The sequence below is a fragment of the Pseudophryne corroboree genome, chromosome 5 (genome assembly GCF_028390025.1).
Source record: "Pseudophryne corroboree isolate aPseCor3 chromosome 5, aPseCor3.hap2, whole genome shotgun sequence".
Lineage (NCBI taxonomy): Eukaryota > Metazoa > Chordata > Amphibia > Anura > Myobatrachidae > Pseudophryne > Pseudophryne corroboree.
In genome coordinates this window covers 531,046,927-531,066,666 of record NC_086448.1, presented here as the reverse complement: position 1 = coordinate 531,066,666, position 19,740 = coordinate 531,046,927, and the positions used below count along the sequence as shown (strand labels likewise).

The 19,740-nt window shown below is 44.8% G+C and overlaps 1 protein-coding gene across 6 annotated transcripts in view; it reads right to left on the bottom strand.

The window, feature by feature from the left end:
• Window positions 1–7,326: 7,326 nt before the first annotated feature.
• Window positions 7,327–19,740, bottom strand: part of SYCP2L (synaptonemal complex protein 2 like) — a 905,846-nt gene continuing 893,432 nt past the window's right edge. For 5 of the 6 annotated variants that reach the window (XM_063923155.1, XM_063923158.1, XM_063923153.1 and 2 more), the window contains 2 exons: window positions 13,702–13,753; window positions 7,327–7,534 (listed from right to left, as the gene is read on the bottom strand). In XM_063923155.1, coding sequence (XP_063779225.1) covers window positions 7,508–7,534; window positions 13,702–13,753 — 79 coding nt within the window. In that variant the 3' untranslated portion in view covers window positions 7,327–7,507. Of the gene's footprint in view, window positions 7,535–13,691; window positions 13,754–19,740 lie in introns of all 6 variants that reach the window. The other variant, XM_063923156.1, reaches the window with a different exon arrangement.

Genomic DNA, 19,740 nt, shown 5'->3' with positions numbered 1-19,740 from the left:
GGGGTGCCGGCTGCCGCTTCTCTGTGGATGGGAATTTACAGTATGCCGGCTTTCTGGTGAGTGGGCAAGCGAGGGGGGGGGGGGGGGGGGTTGGACGCTGCTGCAGTATACTGGATGGAGGGTGGGGATTGGTATGCACTAACATTCTGTATGCTGGGGGTGTCTCTGTGCCCTGCTTCTAGCCCTTTATATATATATATATATATATATATTTCTCTGACGTCCTAAGTGGATGCTGGGGACTCCGTCAGGACCATGGGGAATAGCGGCTCCGCAGGAGACAGGGCACAAAAGTAAAGCTTTAGGATCAGGTGGTGTGCACTGGCTCCTCCCCCTATGACCCTCCTCCAAGCCTCAGTTAGGTTTTTGTGCCCGTCCGAGCAGGGTGCAATCTAGGTGGCTCTCTTAAGGAGCTGCTTAGAAAAAGTTTTTAGGTTTTTTATGTTCAGTGAGTCCTGCTGGCAACAGGCTCACTGCATCGAGGGACTTAGGGGAGAGAAGTTCAACTCACTTGCGTGCAGGATGGATTGGCTTCTTAGGCTACTGGACACCATTAGCTTCCAGAGGGAGTCGGAACACAGGTCTCACCCTGGGGTTCGTCCCGGAGCCGCGCCGCCGACCCCGCTTGCAGATGCTGAAGATTGAAGGTCCAGAAACCGGCGGCAGAAGGCTTTTCAGTCTTCAGGAAGGTAGCGCACAGCACTGCAGCTGTGCGCCATTGTTGTCACACACTTCACACCATAGGTCACGGAGGGTGCAGGGCGCTGCTGGGGGCGCCCTGGGCAGCAATGTATAATACCTTTTATGGCTAAAAAATACATCACATATAGCCCTTGAGGCTATATGGATGTATTAAACCCATGCCAGATATCTCAAACTCCGGGAGAAAAGCCCGCCAGAATAGGGGGCGGGGCTTATTCTCCTCAGCACACAGCGCCATTTTCCTGCTCAGCTCCGCTGTGAGGAAGGCTCCCAGGACTCTCCCCTGCACTGCACTACAGAAACAGGGTAAAACAGAGAGGGGGGGCACCTTTTTTGGCGATATTTTATATATTTAAGCTGCTATAAGGATACAACACTTATATAAGGTTGTTCCCATATATATTATAGCGCTTGGGTGTGTGCTGGCAAACTCTCCCTCTGTCTCCCCAAAGGGCTAGTGGGGTCCTGTCTTCGATAAGAGCATTCCCTGTGTGTCTGCTGTGTGTCGGTACGTGTGTGTCGACATGTATGAGGACGATGTTGGTGTGGAGGCAGAGCAATTGCCGATAATGGTGATGTCACCCCCCAGGGAGTCGACACCGGAATGGATGGCTTTATTTATGGAATTACGTGATAATGTCAGCACATTACAAAAATCAGTTGACGACATGAGACGGCCGGAAAACCAGTTGGTACCTGCCCAGGCGTCTCAGACACCGTCAGGGGCTGTAAAACGCCCTTTACCTCAGTCGGTCGACCCAGACACGGACACTGAATATAGTGTCGACGGTGAAGAAACAAACGTATTTTCAAGTAGGGCCACACGTTATATGATCACGGCAATGAAGGAGGCTTTGCATATCTCTGATACTGCAAGTACCACAAAAAGGGGTATTATGTGGGGGGTGAAAAAACTACCTGTAGTTTTTCCTGAATCAGAGGAATTGAATGATGTATGTGATGAAGCGTGGGTTAACCCAGATAGAAAAGTGCTAATTTCAAAAAAGTTATTGGCATTATACCCTTTCCCGCCAGAGGTTAGGGCGCGCTGGGAAACACCCCCTAGGGTGGATAAGGCGCTCACACGCTTATCAAAACAAGTGGCGTTACCGTCTCCTGATACGGCCGCCCTCAAGGATCCAGCTGATAGGAGGCTGGAAACTACCCTAAAAAGTATATACACACATACTGGTGTTATACTGCGACCAGCCATCGCCTCAGCCTGGATGTGCAGTGCTGGGGTGGTCTGGTCGGATTCCCTGACTGAAAATATTGATACCCTGGATAGGGACAGTATTTTATTGACTATAGAGCAATTAAAGGATGCTTTTCTTTATATGCGAGATGCTCAGAGGGATATTTGCACTCTGGCATCGAGAGTAAATGCGATGTCCATATCTGCCAGAAGAAGTTTATGGACGCGACAGTGGTCAGGTGATGCGGATTCTAAACGACATATGGAAGTATTGCCGTATAAAGGGGAGGAATTATTTGGCGTCGGTCTATCGGATCTGGTGGCCACGGCAACTGCCGGAAAATCCACCTTTTTACCTCAGACCCCCTCCCAACAGAAAAAGACACCGTCTTTTCAGCCGCAGTCCTTTCGGTCCTATAAGAACAAGCGGGCAAAAGGACAGTCATATCTGCCCCGGGGCAGAGGAAGGGGTAAGAGAGGACAGCAAGCAGCCCCTGCCCAGGAACAGAAGCCCTCCCAGGGTTCTGCAAAGCCCTCAGCATGACGCTGGGGCTTTACAAGCGGACTCAGGAGCGGTGGGGGGTCGACTCAAGAATTTCAGCGCACAGTGGGCTTGCTCACAGGTGGACCCCTGGATCCTGCAGGTAGTATCTCAGGGTTACAGGTTGGAATTCGAGAAGTCTCCCCCTCGCCGGTTCCTAAAGTCGGCTTTGCCAACGTCTCCCTCAGACAGGGCGACGGTATTGGAAGCCATTCACAAGCTGTTTTCTCAGCAGGTGATAGTCAAGGTACCCCTCCTACAACAAGGAAAAGGGTATTACTCCACGCTATTTGTGGTACCGAAGCCGGACGGCTCGGTAAGACCTATTCTAAATCTGAAATCTTTGAACCTGTACATACAGAAATTCAAATTCAAGATGGAGTCACTCAGAGCAGTGATAGCGAATCTGGAAGAAGGGGACTTTATGGTGTCCCTGGACATAAAGGATGCTTACCTGCATGTCCCAATTTGCCCTTCACATCAAGGGTACCTCAGGTTCGTGGTGCAAAACTGTCATTATCAGTTTCAGACGCTGCCGTTTGGATTGTCCACGGCACCTCGGGTCTTTACCAAGGTAATGGCCGAAATGATGATTCTTCTTCGAAGAAGAGGCGTATTAATTATCCCTTACTTGGACGATCTCCTGATAAGGGCAAGGTCCAGAGAACAGCTGGAGGACGGAGTAGCACTAACCCAATTAGTGCTGCAACAACACGGGTGGATTCTGAATTTTCCTAAATCTCAGTTGACACCGACAACACGTCTGCTGTTCCTGGGAATGATTCTGGACACGGTTCAGAAAAAGGTGTTTCTTCCGGAGGAGAAAGCCAAGGAGTTATCCAAACTTGTCAGGAACCTCCTAAAACCAGGAAAAGTGTCTGTGCATCAATGCACAAGAGTCCTGGGAAAGATGGTGGCTTCTTACGAAGCGATTCCATTCGGCAGATTCCACGCACGAACTTTTCAGTGGGATCTGTTGGACAAATGGTCCGGATCGCATCTGCAGATGCACCAGCGGATAACCTTATCACCACGGACAAGGGTGTCTCTTCTGTGGTGGTTGCAGAGTGCTCATCTGTTAGAGGGCCGCAGATTCGGCATACAGGACTGGGTCCTGGTGACCACGGATGCCAGTCTGAGAGGCTGGGGAGCGGTCACACAGGGAAGAAACTTCCAGGGAGTATGGTCAAGCCTGGAGATGTCTTTTCACATAAATATACTGGAGCTAAGAGCGATTTACAATGCTCTAAGTCTGGCAAAACCCCTGCTTCAGGGTCAGCCGGTGTTGATCCAGTCGGACAACATCACGGCAGTCGCCCACGTAAACAGACAGGGCGGCACAAGAAGCAGGACAGCAATGGCAGAAGCTGCAAGGATTCTTCGCTGGGCGGAAGATCATGTGATAGCACTGTCAGCAGTGTTCATTCCGGGAGTGGACAACTGGGAAGCAGACTTCCTCAGCAGACACGATCTACACCCAGACTTCATCCAGAAGTCTTCCACATGATTGTGAACCGTTGGGAAAAACCAAAGGTGGATATGATGGCGTCCCGCCTCAACAAAAAACTGGACAGGTATTGCGCCAGGTCAAGAGACCCTCAGGCAATAGCTGTGGACGCTCTGGTAACACCGTGGGTGTTCCAGTCAGTGTATGTGTTCCCTCCTCTGCCTCTCATACCAAAAGTACTGAGAATTATACGGCAAAGGGGAGTAAGAACGATACTCGTGGCTCCGGATTGGCCAAGAAGAACTTGGTACCCGGAACTTCAAGAGATGCTCACGGAGGATCCGTGGCCTCTACCTCTAAGACGGGACCTGCTTCAGCAGGGACCGTGTCTATTCCAAGACTTACCGCGGCTGCGTTTGACGGCATGGCGGTTGAACGCCGAATTCTAAGGGAAAAAGGCATTCCGGAAGAGGTCATTCCTACACTGGTAAAAGCCAGGAAGGAGGTGACTGCACAACATTATCACCGCATTTGGAGAAAATATGTTGCGTGGTGTGAGGCCAGGAAGGCCCCCACGGAGGAATTTCAACTGGGTCGATTCCTACATTTCCTGCAAACAGGATTGTCTATGGGCCTCAATTGGGGTCCATTAAGGTTCAAATTTCGGCCCTGTCGATTTTCTTCCAGAAAGAATTGGCTTCAGTTCCTGAAGTCCAGACTTTTGTAAAAGGAGTACTACATATACAGCCCCCGTTTGTGCCCCCAGTGGCACCGTGGGATCTTAATGTAGTTTTGGATTTTCTCAAATCCCATTGGTTTGAGCCACTCAAATCGGTGGAGTTGAAATATCTTACATGGAAAGTAACCATGCTACTGGCCCTGGCTTCAGCCAGGAGAGTATCAGAATTAGCGGCTTTATCATATAAGAGCCCATATCTGATTTTCCATTCGGACAGGGCAGAACTGCGGACGCGTCCTCATTTTCTGCCTAAGGTGGTATCAGCGTTTCACCTGAACCAGCCTATTGTGGTGCCTGCGGCTACTAACGATTTGGAGGATTCCAAGTTGTTGGACGTGGTCCGGGCATTGAAAATATATATTTCAAGAACGGCTGGAGTCAGAAAGTCTGACTCGCTGTTTATATTGTATGCACCCAACAAGCTGGGTGCTCCTGCTTCTAAGCAGACGATTGCTCGTTGGATTTGTAGCACAATTCAACTTGCACATTCTGTGGCAGGCTTGCCACAACCAAAATCTGTCAAGGCCCATTCCACAAGGAAAGTGGGCTCATCCTGGGCGGCTGCCCGGGGGGTCTCGGCATTACAACTCTGCCGAGCAGCTACGTGGTCGGGGGAGAACACGTTTGTAAAATTCTACAAATTTGATACCCTGGCTAAAGAGGACCTGGAGTTCTCTCATTCGGTGCTGCAGAGTCATCCGCACTCTCCCGCCCGTTTGGGAGCTTTGGTATAATCCCCATGGTCCTGACGGAGTCCCCAGCATCCACTTAGGACGTCAGAGAAAATAAGATTTTACTTACCGATAAATCTATTTCTCGTAGTCCGTAGTGGATGCTGGGCGCCCATCCCAAGTGCGGATTGTCTGCAATACTTGTACATAGTTATTGTTACAAAAAAATCGGGTTGTTATTGTTGTGAGCCGTCTGTTCAGAGGCTCCTACGTTTGTCATACTGTTAACTGGGTTCAGATCACAAGTTGTACGGTGTGATTGGTGTGGCTGGTATGAGTCTTACCCGGGATTCAATATCCTTCCTTATTGTGTACGCTCGTCCGGGCACAGTATCCTAACTGAGGCTTGGAGGAGGGTCATAGGGGGAGGAGCCAGTGCACACCACCTGATCCTAAAGCTTTACTTTTGTGCCCTGTCTCCTGCGGAGCCGCTATTCCCCATGGTCCTGACGGAGTCCCCAGCATCCACTACGGACTACGAGAAATAGATTTATCGGTAAGTAAAATCTTATTATATATAATATATATACATACAGTATATATACAGTATATATATTTACACACACACGCAGTTTTATGCACTAGGGAGGTATTGGGGTTGGGTGCTCAGGGTTTTTCCCCGGCAGTTTTATTAGTGGGGGCCCCAAAAGCCTTAATCCGGCCCTGGAGCTGTTGATCCTATATGATGCCCGGAATAGAGATGGGACTGCATCAAAACAGTGTTGCCATGTAGTGGATCTTGGGCAGGTTAGCCAGTCCTTGAAAGTTCAAGGACCCAGTCCACCAGGACTGTGGGTGCTTGAGTGGTGCAACTTGGGCCTTTGCTGAGCAGCTATTGAATTTTGTGCCTACCTTCTCCAAATTTGTCACGTTCCAAACTTTGCATCCAAAGATTCCAGTTTAAAATGTAAGATTGTGTGCACTGCAACTACTGAGCGTACCCTCCATGAGTTTTGGAAACATCCCCAGCATATCCAGTGTCTCCCAATAGATGAGAGAAAATTGGATTTTTGTGCTTGTTACATCCCTATTTCCAAGTTTTATGGGGACGCTGTATGCCCTCTCCCTTTGCGCTTTTTGTGTTTCTGTTCAGTTTGTTGATATTGCGTTTTCTTGTTAGAATGGTTGGTCTCATAAAAGGACTTTTTGCTTTACTTTGTTCTATCATTGGGGATTTATTATTAAAATTCTGAAGGTCCCAGAAGCCAGTGGGCCATTTAGTGGGAGGAGCTTGAGCTTTTAGCAGTACATTTTAAGTGCCTAACCTCTTGCATCGGGTCCAGTACGATTTACTTGCCGACGGTATGCTGGCTGTCGGTGTCACAACAGTGGCATCCCGTCTGGGGGAATCCCGGCAGAGAGTCCCCTCGCAGGCTCGCTTTGCTAACCACGCTTCGGGCCTGGTGGCTCACCACAGGTTCTATTCCCACTTGGTTTGTGGCGTGGACCCACAAACCGAGTGGGTATACCGGGCAGCGGAAAGGATTTCGTCAGTCGATATTTCAGCTGCTGTCAGGATTCCGTTGTCTGTCTACTGAACGCCGGGATCCCGACAGCCAGAATTGTAACTGCATCCTCATGCAACTATAATCTAAATCCTAATGTATCCAATGTCCCCCATATGACTCCGAAAAGGACTGAATGGAAGAACAAAAATCCCATCATTTCCATGAACTGTAAAGTAAAAAGGGCAAATATGTCGCACACTATAGTACTTAGCAGGTGTCATACAGGAAGATGCATTTCTTTCACAACATTCCAAAACCTGTCTTATAAAAGAATATCACTTTAGAATGCCTTAGAAAAATACAACTGCAAACCTAGGGTCAAACAACCCATATAAAACCTAATAGGTATGTTTGCAATTTACCTGTACATTAGACCAACCAACTGTAAATTAAAAAAAAATCAAAACAACAATTCTGGGTTATATTTACAGTAAATAATTCAGAATAGAAAAACAATGAGACATTGTGAAGTGATGCTTTCGTTTTTAATGCACTAATTACAGTCCAAACCATAATGCAAGTAAATCAAGACTAACATTGTCCAAAATTAACGGACTAACAACAGTCACAACATAACAAAATACAAATCACAAAACTGGTTGGGTCAAAAAACTTCACATTGATTTTGACAGCCGCTATTTGCTTCAGACATCAGTTATTTGGTCTTCTTTCTAAATAATGAAATAAATAATTTTAATATCCTGCATCTATATTAGAGTAGCTGCTGTGCCTAAAATGGCGGGAGGCCTGACAATGTTTGAGATTATTTAATTATGAGGAAATACTTGTATGGAGTAACAAGAACGGCCATACATTTTTGGGCCCTCTGGGAAAGAGGCGATGGGCAAGACTATTTTCTCCATCATGGGGGCAGACAATTAGCAGCTAAACTTAACCCATTAGCTAAAATATTGCGGTAAGTGCCCGCAGCTGTGCTATTACTGCCTCCGGTAGCCCTGATACTAGCCCCGAGAGTGCACTTAACTTGGATTTCTGTTTGCCTCTTGCCAGCTCCCTTGGGCTAGTCGTGGGCTTGCCGCAGGCAAAGCTGTTTCTAGATAATTTGGCTTCTAGTGCGAGTCCTCGCTAAAATGGGTGTGGCCTTGCAGGAAGAGACTACCTTACACCCCAGTTTTTGACCCTGTACCAACAGACCTCGGCCACCACAGGAAAGAAAAAATCCACCATATTATACCCCACACCGTAATACCCCTTACACATTATGTCTCACAGTAATTCCCCTTACACAAAGATCCCCTTGTGTGTGAAAAGCAGCATTAAGCTGCAGAAACCCGGTGTATCAAATAATAATAAATAATATATAAGAAACATATGATTGCAGGATGCAAATGTATATGAGAAACAAGTAACATACAAGCAGTAAACAAACATGAATAAAATAACTGAGGCTCAGTTCAAAACTTTGAAGGAAAGGAATTTTAAAAATATAACTAGCCCTCCACATATGAAGAAGATAATGTGAATAATGTGAAAACTCTGTCAGATGCCGGTAACGTGACATCATGATGCAGCTGCATCCATCGATGGGGTGGGAGGGAGAAACAGGCTCAGCAGTAGCCAGCTGGGGTTGCGGCGGGCCCACCGTGTGAGTGCATGGTTTGCCCGCCGGTAGAAACGGTCTTGGCTGCGGCAACCAACTGCATAGCTTCTAGCACTTAACCCAGGAGCTATAACTCTATGGTAAGTCCCACTGCTAACTGAATTTGACCCAAGGAACATATTAGTGCTTCAACGGCTACTTGCATGGTTCAGGTGGGCAGTACTTGCATTCGAAGTTAATGTATTAAAACACCGATCCTAATTTTGTATGCCTCAGTAATGTCAAAACAAACTTTAACACAAAAACACATACAAAAAATTCCCCCAAACTGAAGTGGCTGCCTGATTCGGTTGAACAACTGGTTCTATTTAAAGCCTGTGTAAAATCTCTAATGACACCATTTTCAACAGATAATACCTTTGTAACATTTACAGAAACAGGCTATTTTATAAAATTTAACGCATCCCTCCCCCCTCTTCTCTTCATTTACCATATCATGTAAATGTTATTTTGGGGGAAAATATAGGGCAGTGGATTATAAAGTAAAATCCTTCATGACCATTCAATAGTTTGTCTCCTAGGTTATTACTGTATTGAACCACCTTTTTGCAACTATTACATCCATCAGTTTTTTGGGATAGGTAGCCAATAGCTTTCAAAACAAGATGGAACAATATCTGTCCTTGCAAAATTATTCAAGTAGGACCAAGCTATTAGGGAGCAGCAATAAACAACATGTTTTAAACTGTAGAAGTCAATGTCCCCTCAGGTGGTATTAGCACAAAGTTTAGGGAGATTTCTGATCCAGGCAGTCTCTAAATTATTCCACTTTTGTACAATGTCTTCACTGACTGGATGACTTCAATAGACTAAGGTCTGCAACATGCCCATGAAATGGTGTTGTACTGTTCCATGTGTGCGCCTCCTTATAATTATACCTTGGACTTGATTTTCTCCATTTTGAATCTATTATTTTTGGAAAATGTATACCAAGCTGTAGAACCCCATATATAGGAATCCAAAAGAACTGACAACACTTGCACTGGTGCAATCAATTAACAAAAGTATAACTTGCAGTTAAACAAAATTGATTATTTTTATTAAATGCACAGAACATTTCAAATATTTGGGTTATACTGTAGTACTACAAGATTAAGGAAGTGAACATCAAGCATCAACAAGATGTAAAATGTAACTTGAGAAATGATGTGAAGTTCTGCAGAATGCTGCACAGCAGAGTAGCTGTAAAATAAAGGCACTCAAAGGTAGAAGTGGACCGGCACTGAACATGCCACTCAGCCAAGCGATAAACGTGCCTGATCTACAGGTGCTGGTGAAACGGTCTTCCGGGTACCTAATGACAATCCTCCAAGTATCTCAACTGACAGGAGACCCCTGTTCTCAGTAGGTCATTCAGAAAAAAAAGCCCACTTTGGACTATGGGGAAAGAGGGCTGGGGGTTTGCAGGGTCGCACGAGAGAGGAACTATAGTGGATGGAGAGGAAGAGAGGTTGGCCATTTTACTACATCGTGCCCATGTGGCTATAATGACGAACTAAGGGAAGTGACCAGGCTGCAGAATCTATATGTATTGATGGAGCCACAAAAAGAAAGCATAAACTTACACCACCAATAGTTGCATATTCGTTAACTAGGCAAAACATAGAAGGGGAGTACTAGTGCACACTTCGAGCATAGTACATACATACTGAAGTTTGGAAGAGACACAAAGCGAGGGAGGACATTCATTTTCAAGATAAATATGACAAATCCAAAAGTTATAGAGGCACTTCCAAAACTGGAGATCAGACTTACTGCTTACATGCTAAGTCTTTGTTTTCCATGATAACTGAACAGGAAATTAAGTTTCAGTAAATGTTTAAGTTTTGTTGTGTATGAAGAATTCCAAGATCTCATGGAAACATATAGAATTTGACGGCAGATAAGAACCACTTGGCCCATCTAGTCTGCCCCTTTTTTATCCTCTAGGTAATCTCAACCCTTTTTGAACCTTAATTCTTTGTAAGGATATTCATATGCTTATCCCAAGCATGTTTAAATTGCTCTACAGTCTTAGCCTCTACCACCTCTGATGGGAGGCTATTCCGTTTGTCCACTACCCTTTCTGTGAAGTAATTTTTCCTTAAATTTCCCCTGAACCTGCCTCCCTCCAGTTTCAGTGTAAGTCCTCGAGTTCTAATACTTCTCTTCCTTTGAAGAATGTTTCCCTCCTGAACTTTGTTAAAACCCCTGGTATATTTGTAAGTTTCTGTCATGTCCCCCCTTTCCCTTCTCTCCTCCATACTATACATGTTAAGATCTTTTAGCCTTTCCGGGTAAGTTTTGTGATGTAGGCCATGCACCATTTTAGTTGCCCTTCTTTGTACACTCTCTAATGTATTTATATCCTTCTGGAGATATGGTCTCCAGAACTGGACACAGTATTCAAGATGAGGCCGTACCAATGACCTATACAGTGGCATTATCACTTCTTTTTTCCTGCTACTGATTCCTCTGGCTATGCAACCAAGCATCTGACTTACCTTTCTCATTGCTTTGTTGCATTGCTTTCCTGCTTTTAAGTCACTTGAAATAGTGACTCCTAAATTCCTTTCCCCCTCAGTAGTTTCCATTATAGTACCCTTGATACAATATTTAGCCTTTGGGTTTTTGAGACCCAAGTGCATGATTTTGCATTTTTTTTAGCATTAAACTGTAAGTGCCACGTTCTTGACCATTTCTCAAGCCTAGCTAGGTCATCAATCATTTGTTTTACCCCTCCCGGTGTGTCTACCCTATTGCAAATCTTTGTATCATCTGCAAAAAGGCATACTTTCCCTTCAATACCATTTGCCACCAACAAAGATATTAAAGAGAACTTCCAAGTACAGATCCCTGGGGTACTCCACTGGTAACATTTCCTTCCAAAGATTACACTCCATTTACTATAACTGTCTGTTTCCTATTTTGCAACCAGGTTCTTATCCATTTAACTATTTTATAATCCACCCCCACGCTTTCAAGTTTATTCAGCAGTCTGCGATGTGGGACAGTGTCAAATGCCTTACTAAAGTCTAGATATGCTACATCTACAGCTCCCCCTTGATCTATTATTTTCATCACAGAGTCAAAAAAGTCCATAAGATTTGTTTGGCATGATCTCCCACCAGTAAGTCCGTGCTGTTTTGGATCCTGTAAATTGTTCGATTTAAGATATTCCACAACTCTTCTTTTAATAGTTTTTCCCTTACTTTCCCTACTACTGATGTAAGGCTTACTGGTCTGTAGTTACTTGCTTCTTTCTTGCTTACACTTTTGTACAGTGGAACTACATTTGCTCTTTTCCAGTCCTCTGGAATGGCACCTGCATTTAGTAACTGGTTAAACAATTCTGTTAATTGTGCCACCAACACATCTTTTAGCTCTTTTAGTATCCTTGGGTGTATCCCATCTTGTCCCATTGATTTATCCACTTTTAGTTTTGAAAGTTCTGTTAGGACCTTCTCCTCTGTAAATGTAGTTTACCTTACAGTCTACCTTATTTTTTTGAATATCCCTGCAGCTTAACTGTGGCCCTTCCCTTCTCCTTCTGTAGTAAATACTGAGCAAAAATAATGATTTAGGTGATCTGCTATTGACTTGTCTCCCTCCACCAAATTCTCACTCTCTGTCTTAAGTCTTATTATTCCTCCATTTGATTTTCTCTTTTCATTTATATACTTAAAAAAAAGTTTTGCCCCCTTTATCTACTGACTGAGCCATTTTCTCCTCAGCTTCTGCCTTTGCACGTCTGATCACTTTCTTAGCATCCATCCGTCTATCAAGATACACCTCGTTGTCGTTATTATTTTGAGTCTGTTTATATTTCCTAAAAGTCATCTTTTTTGCTTTCACACTAGTTGATACTTCTTTTGTGAACCACACTGGCTTCCTTTTCCTTGTGCTTTTCCTAACCCTTTTGATACAAAGGTCTGTTGTGGCCTTAGTATTGCACTTTTCAGTTTTTCCCACCTCTCCTACACTCCTTCCAAGTCCCTCCAGTCCACCAATGAATCACTTAAACATCTCCCTATTTTTGCAAAGTCAGCATTCCTAAAATCCAACACCTTTGTTTTTGTGTGACAGGAGTTGGATCCTGTCATTATACTAAACCATACTGCTTGATGATCACTGGATCCCAGGTGCTCACCCACATATACGTCTGATATCCTGTCACCATTTGTGAGAATTAAATCTAATATTGCCACTTGTAGCTGAACTTGCAAAAAACCTCTCCCAATTTACATCAGGTAAATTAAAGTCTTACACGATTATGACTTCTCCCTTAAAAGCCATTTTAGTGATGTCCAACAATAGGTTCCTGTCCAAATTCTGCCCTTGGCCTGGTGGTCTATAGATCACCCCAATGCGAATAATATCCTTCTCCCCGGTGTCTGTGGTGACCCAAAGGGCCTCAGTTTTGTCTTCAATATTTTGTATTAAAGTAGCATTTATGCTTTTTTCACATACATTGCTACCCCTCCTCCTATTCTTCCCATTCTATCCTTCCTAAATAAATTGTATCCTGGTATAGCTATGTCCCAGTCATAATCTCAGTTTTGGTTATATTTATAATGAAGTTAGAGAGTATTGAGTAACATTGTTTCTCATCAAATAGATTTGGGAGAGGGATCAGGGGTGATGGGGTCAAAGGTAATGAGGAACTTCATTTTCAGCAGGTGCCACAGGACAAAGACAGAGGCTGACACTTGGCTGAGATGCTAATTGTTTCACTTTTCTCTCAGAGATGCTGACGACCATAGAATGCTTTCCCTTGAAAGCCACCTTGGGAGGTAATTTGAGTGCACAGAGAGGGAAAGGTACAAAGGAAAGTTGAGGCCTGACCTTTTGTACTGTCTACATTTTTCATGTTTACCTTTTGACCCTGTCAACCTAATTGTCTGTCTAACATATGGTGTCTATTAACTGTCTAACTAGACACTGTCTATCTATCAACCGTATACCGGTTGCTTGGATCTGAGAAAGACAGCAATGTGGATAAAACAGGTCACAGGTTGGTAGGGAAGTAGCGGTCACATTCACAGGACACTCTGAAGGTGGTAGGAGTCTGGTGGCAGCAGATTAGGTGATATAATATTACCATCTGGTAGGAGCTCTAGCACCATAGAACCAATGTGTATGGTGTTAAACCTGGTCTCTGTATACGTTCAGATAATTTTTTTTTAAAAAGATATCCCTTTACAATATTTATTTACCCGGAAACTTACAAAGTCTTACCTCTGACCGTATGTGCACAGTCCCATTGAGTGCAGAATCAATTTCTTCAATTCTTAAAACAAATACAAGAGTTATGGTAGACTTACCATTGTTAATTCTCTTTCTTCGAAGTTCATAGGGTCCACAGGGAACATCAGTTTTGTAAGTGGTGGATGAGAGTCCAGGCACCAAACAGTTGAGCTGTCAGCGTATCCCAGAATGCTTGGCTCTTCTCCCCTATAATCCCGCCTCCGTGCTCAGGCATTCCGTTTTGTTAACCAGCTCAAAGCAGGAAGAGGAAAGACGTTAAGCACAAAAGAATCAGAGGCCTTTGCTGTAAAAACCCAGAGGGGCCAGGTGCATCAGGGTGGGTGCCCTGTGCACCCTATAAGAATCCGGCGTCCAAAGGAAGCGTCCTGGAAACTTGTGGCTAGAAGACCACGCAGCAGCCTTGTACAATTGTTCGGCAGACGCACCACAGCGTGCAGCCCATGAAGGTCCCACAGACCAAGTAGAATGGGCAGAAATTGAAGCTGGCACAAGGAGGTCAGCTTGATCTATGCTTGTCCAATGACCATTCTAATCTATTGGGCCGGCGTCTGTTTATTAGCAGGCCTACCACGCTTGTGATATCCAAAAAGTATGAACAGAGCAGCAGATCGTCTGATGGAGCTAGTACGGTCCACAAAAACACAGAGCACAAACCACATCCAAAGATCGATCTTTCGTAGATAAGTCTGGTGAGACAAAGGCTGGAACCACAATTTCTTGATTAAGGTAGAACTTAGAAACCACTTTGAGGAGGTAACCAACCCTCTTCCCTCATGTGCTTATCCTTTGTCTTTAATAATCTTCAACTGTACCACATCCAGCAGTCTTCTGCCACCTGATACTTATTCCAGTGTCATCTGCTGATGTAACTATGTTTATTTACCCTGTACTTGTCCTATACTGTCATCAACTGTAAGTTGCTGTTTTCCGGTTTGATTATTTATGTACTCTGTAATTGGGCGCCGCGGAACCCTTGTGGCGCCATATAAAGGATAATAATAATAATAATAGTCCGGAGAACCGCCCAGTCCTGGACGATGCAATAGCAAGCATAAATGGCATCTTTGCTGGCAGCCATTTGAGATCAGCTGACTCTAAAGGTTCACAGGGGCGCCCCTGAAGAGCTTCCAGTACAACAGACATATCCCATGGAGCAACTGGAGGGGCATAAGGAGGGAGCACACGCAGGACACCTTGAAGGAATGTACGTACATCCGGAAGCAGAGCAATTCTGCGTTGAAACCAAACCGACAAAGCAGAAATGTGTACTTTAAGCGAGGCAAGGCGCAAGCCTAAATCTAAACCTCTTTGAAGGAAAGCCAGTATTCTGGATATCTTGAAAATAGTTGCATCGTAACGCTTGGTACCACACTTGATAATATATACGTGCAGAGGCAGGTTTGCGTGCTTTAAGCATTGTTTGAATAACAGCATTTGAAAATCCTTTGGTTTTTAGGATTGATGGTACAAGAGCCATGCCGTCAAAAGTCAGACGGGCGAGGTCTGGATGGAAACAAGGGCCCTGCGAGAGAAGGTCCCGTTGCAGAGGAAGTCCAAGGGGTTGCCCCACTGAGAGGGCTTGGAGATCTGAGAACTAATGCTGTCTGGGCCACGCCAAGGGTTACCAGAATGAGGTTTCTTACTTCTTGTTTGAATTTCCGAAGCACCTGAGGTAATAGGGATACTGGAGGGAATATGTATGGTAGACAAAATGTTCACTGGACCAATAAGGCATATACAAATGCTGTTTGCCGGTCCCTGGACCGGGATCTGAAAGCTGGAACTCTGATTGTGGCATGAGGCCATGAGATCCACGTCCGGCAGGCCCCACCTGTTCACTAGGAGTTGGAAGACCACTGGGTGAAGAGCGCATTCACCGTCATGAACATCCTGATGACTGAGGAAATCCGCTTCCCAGTTGAGTACGCCTCGGATGAACACCGCTGACATGGCCGGAAGATGACATTTGGCCCACCGGAGGATCTTGGACACTTCTTGCATCGCCATTTTGCTGTGAGTGCCGCCATGGTGATTGATATATGCCATAGCTATGGGGTTGTTGGACTGTACTTGAATTGGTCTGCCCTGAAGAATTGTGCGGATGAGAGTCAACGCATTGTACACTGCTGGCAAAATACGGGGTGATCGGGCACAGGTCACAGAGATACAGACATGTATATACAAGAAATACCAAAAATGGACGATTAATTACCCCAGTAGTGGGAAAGAGAAAATATATACAATTTTCTCTGATTAAATACTGTCCTAGTTGGTGGTGCGCCCAGAGCCAGAAAATACGCAGATTGACAGTGGGAGAGAGAGAAGGCTCTTGTGTGGGCGCACTCTTATACAAGGAAGGAAATTCCTATATTAGATATTGAGAAATATTTAAAACATAGCTTTTATTGGTATCGTTTAGGACGTAATTACCCATCTAAATGATCCTTATGAAATAAAGAATTGAAAAATGTTAAAATGTTCTGGTCTCTTGCTTCAAAGAGTGATTCGGAAAGGTTGTAGACACTGGATTGTCATACCCCCATTTCCCCTGACCAGTACAGAGTTTCTGTATTAGTGGGACTGAGGAGTGGAGATTTATCTCCTTTCCTGAATTCTCCGTTGCAGATGAGTTGGCGCAGATCCAAGAACATGAAAGATCAGTTAGTCCGAAGCCATTTCGTTACTTCGACACCTAAAAAACCATCTGTTACTGGCTCTTTCCCTTGTGGACAATGCAAATCGTGCCCCCAGATATTACAAACCAATACCATCATCGACAGATATGGTCAATCAATAACGTTACAACATTTCTTCAATTGCAATACTCAAGCTGTGATCTGTTGCATAACTTGTGGTTGCAACCTCAAATACATTGGCATGACCACACCTAAATTGAAAGAGAGGGTCCTGGAACATTTGGGCAATATTTGCAATGCATCGAAAGATCTTGCACGTATGAAACAGCTCACCTCGGTTGCCAGGCACTTTCACTTTTACCACAAAGGATCCATTAAAGATTTTAAGGCCTTTGGCCTAGACCGCGTTCATTTAGGCATACGAGGAGGAGACATTACCAAGGAACTTTATAAAAAAGAGAGCGAATGGATCTTTTGCCTCAACAGTCTCAAGCCCTCCGGTCTGAATGAAAATATAAATTACGCTGTTTTCTTGTGAACCACTGGTTTCCTTCTATTAGTTTCAATCCATTTACATTTACACTGCACCTTTTCTTAACCTCAAACACATTGCACTGCTTAGCACACTTCTCACATGCCCTCCCTTTCCCTCTACCTCACCGTTTCCCCCTTTTTCTCCTGACCTGCTCACAATCCATTAATAGCAAATTACCCAACCGTCACTTGTTTCAGTTAATTCCTTTTTCACTCCATCACAGTTACCTTCTCCCATCCTCCTCATTCCATTAAATTTCCTACGACATCCTCCATATCACAAATATTTTTTCCCCACGTGTTTCTCGATGCCGATACTGCGGCACACTCCTCATTGTAACCTGGTGACACTGCCCTCATACTATACACCACCCTTGCTTTCATCATTTAGATGGGTAATTACGTCCTAAACGATACCAATAAAAGCTATGGTTTAAATATTTCTCAATATCTAATATAGGAATTTCCTTCCTTGTATAAGAGTGCGCCCACACAAGAGCCTTCTCTCTCTCCCACTGTCAATCTGCATTGTACACTGCTCTCAGTTTCAGCACACTGATTGGCAATTGAGACTCTGCCAGGTTCCATCGCCCCTGAAACAATTGTTAGGTTACAGCTCCCCAGCCGCGAAGGCCGGCATCTGTTGTGAGAAGCACCCAATAGGGGATCCAGAAGGGTCTTCTCCTGTCCATGTGCTGGTTTTGGAGCCAAGTCAGGGAAAGCCGAACCTCCAAAGTCAGAGTTACCATTTGTGACTTGATGCGATGAGGCTGACCGTTCCACTTGGAAAAAATGAGTCGTTGCAGAGGGCGAGGTTGGTGGTTGCAGATAGCAAACCGCAGGAATCGCTGATGCAAAAGAGCAACAGGAATATGCAGATATGCATCCTGTATATCCAGGGAGGCCATAAAATCCTTCGGTTCCATGGCCAAAACTATGGATGGCAGGGTTTCCATGCAAAACTTGAAAACTTTTACAAACCTGTTTAGAGATTTGAGGTTTAGAATTGACCGGTGTGCCCCGTTGGGCTTTGGGACCAGGAAGAGGGTCGAATAGTAGCCTCTTCCCCGTTGGGACTGAGTAACTGGCACTATCACCCCAGATTGTAGAATTGAGTTGACCACATGTTGTACTATCAGAGCCTTTTCTTGATCTGATGGAAGGCCGTGGTGAAGTACTGTTGAGAGGGGCGTCCCTTGAACAAGACGGCATACCCGTGAGAGACTACTTCTTGCACCCGAACATCTGAGGTGGTTGTGGGCCAAACCTGCGCAAAGTGCAGAAGTCGGCCTCCCGCCAAGAGGTCCCCCAGGGGGAGACCTGCACCGTCAGGATGCAGGCTGGTCAGGTTTTGCTGTAGTTGACATGCAGCCCAAGCTTGCTTGCTCTTGGGCTTACTGGTCTTTGCAACATGTGTTTGTCTAAGAAATACCTTACCTTTCGCTGTTCCTTGTGGGTGAAAGGTACGAAAATTGGAGCTTTTGGCCCTATGAGTAGGAACCAGGGGCAAAAATCCTGTTTTGGCAGCAGCTAACGATGCCACAATCTTGTTTAGCTCTTCGCCAAACAGAATATCTCCCGTAAAGGGTAGAATTTCCAATGTTTTCTTGGAATCTAAATCCACTTTCCAAGAACGTATAATACGTCATGCCAGCACAGAGCTTGCAAACGCCTTTGCTGCTAGAACTCCATCCTCTGTTAATGCTTAACCAATTTCAGAAGTCGCTTTCTTAACATGGTCCAGTTATATTCTGCTTTCTTCAGATATATCGGAAGGCAGTTCTTCTTCAAATGCTTGTAACCACACTTCTATAGCCTTTGCGGCCCATGAAGCTGCCACTGTAGGTCTATAAATAGCACCTGTGAGAGAATAAATAAATTTGAGACAATTTTCTATTCATCTATCCATCGGTTCCTTCAATGAGGAGACAGTTGTTACAGGCAAGGTGGAAGTCATTACCAGACGTGTGACTTGAGAATCCACTGGAGGAAGTTTCCCTTTTTTCACACACTGCTGCTGGGAGAGGATTACAAGATAATGCCCGCTTAGACAAAGGGAACTTTTTACCAGGAGTGTTCTATGGTTCCTGTCTAATTTCCATTAGGTGATCGGAATGTGGAAACTTTGCTCTGACTACCTTGTTTTGTTGCTAAGAAAACTGATGTGTTTAAGAAACAGGTGTGGGTTCCTCCTCTGAAAGTTGAATTCTTTAATAGCCTCAACTAAGGTAGGTACATCAACCATAACGGGAGCTTCCTTATCTGCTGCACAGGAATCTGTGACAGAGGGAGCTGTATCCTCACCCTCCTCCCCAGATGACACATTAGACTCTGATAACACAGTGGATTGAGAGGAACCAGTTGCTGATTTATTCCCTGTTAGGCTCTTTTGCATATTCAGTGTCCGAGTTAGCTTTTTAACCTGATTCGACAGGGTATCCATCCAGGGTATATTTACTACTGGGACTATATTTGGTGGCAGAGACATAGGTGGGCCCATAGCGGGTGCACCAAAGTACCCAACAGTTGTGAAAAAGCCACCCAAGGAGGCTACTGCGTAGGAGCAGGAGTTGTGGACTGAACAGGAGGTGTATAACAGTTAACACAGAGTTTATCCTGTATAACATCCTCCGCAGATAATCCCACAGAGCAAACTCTACATGAGCGCAATACAGAGGATTCTGCTTGTTTGCGGCCCTTTTGTTAGACATTTTATCAAAACAATTAGGGTGCCCTTATACTCCGATATAGTATTGTACAGATACACAGAGTGTGGTAAGTAACTATATACAGACAATTATGTGCTTGCACTATGAAAGCACCTGTGCACAAAGTATAG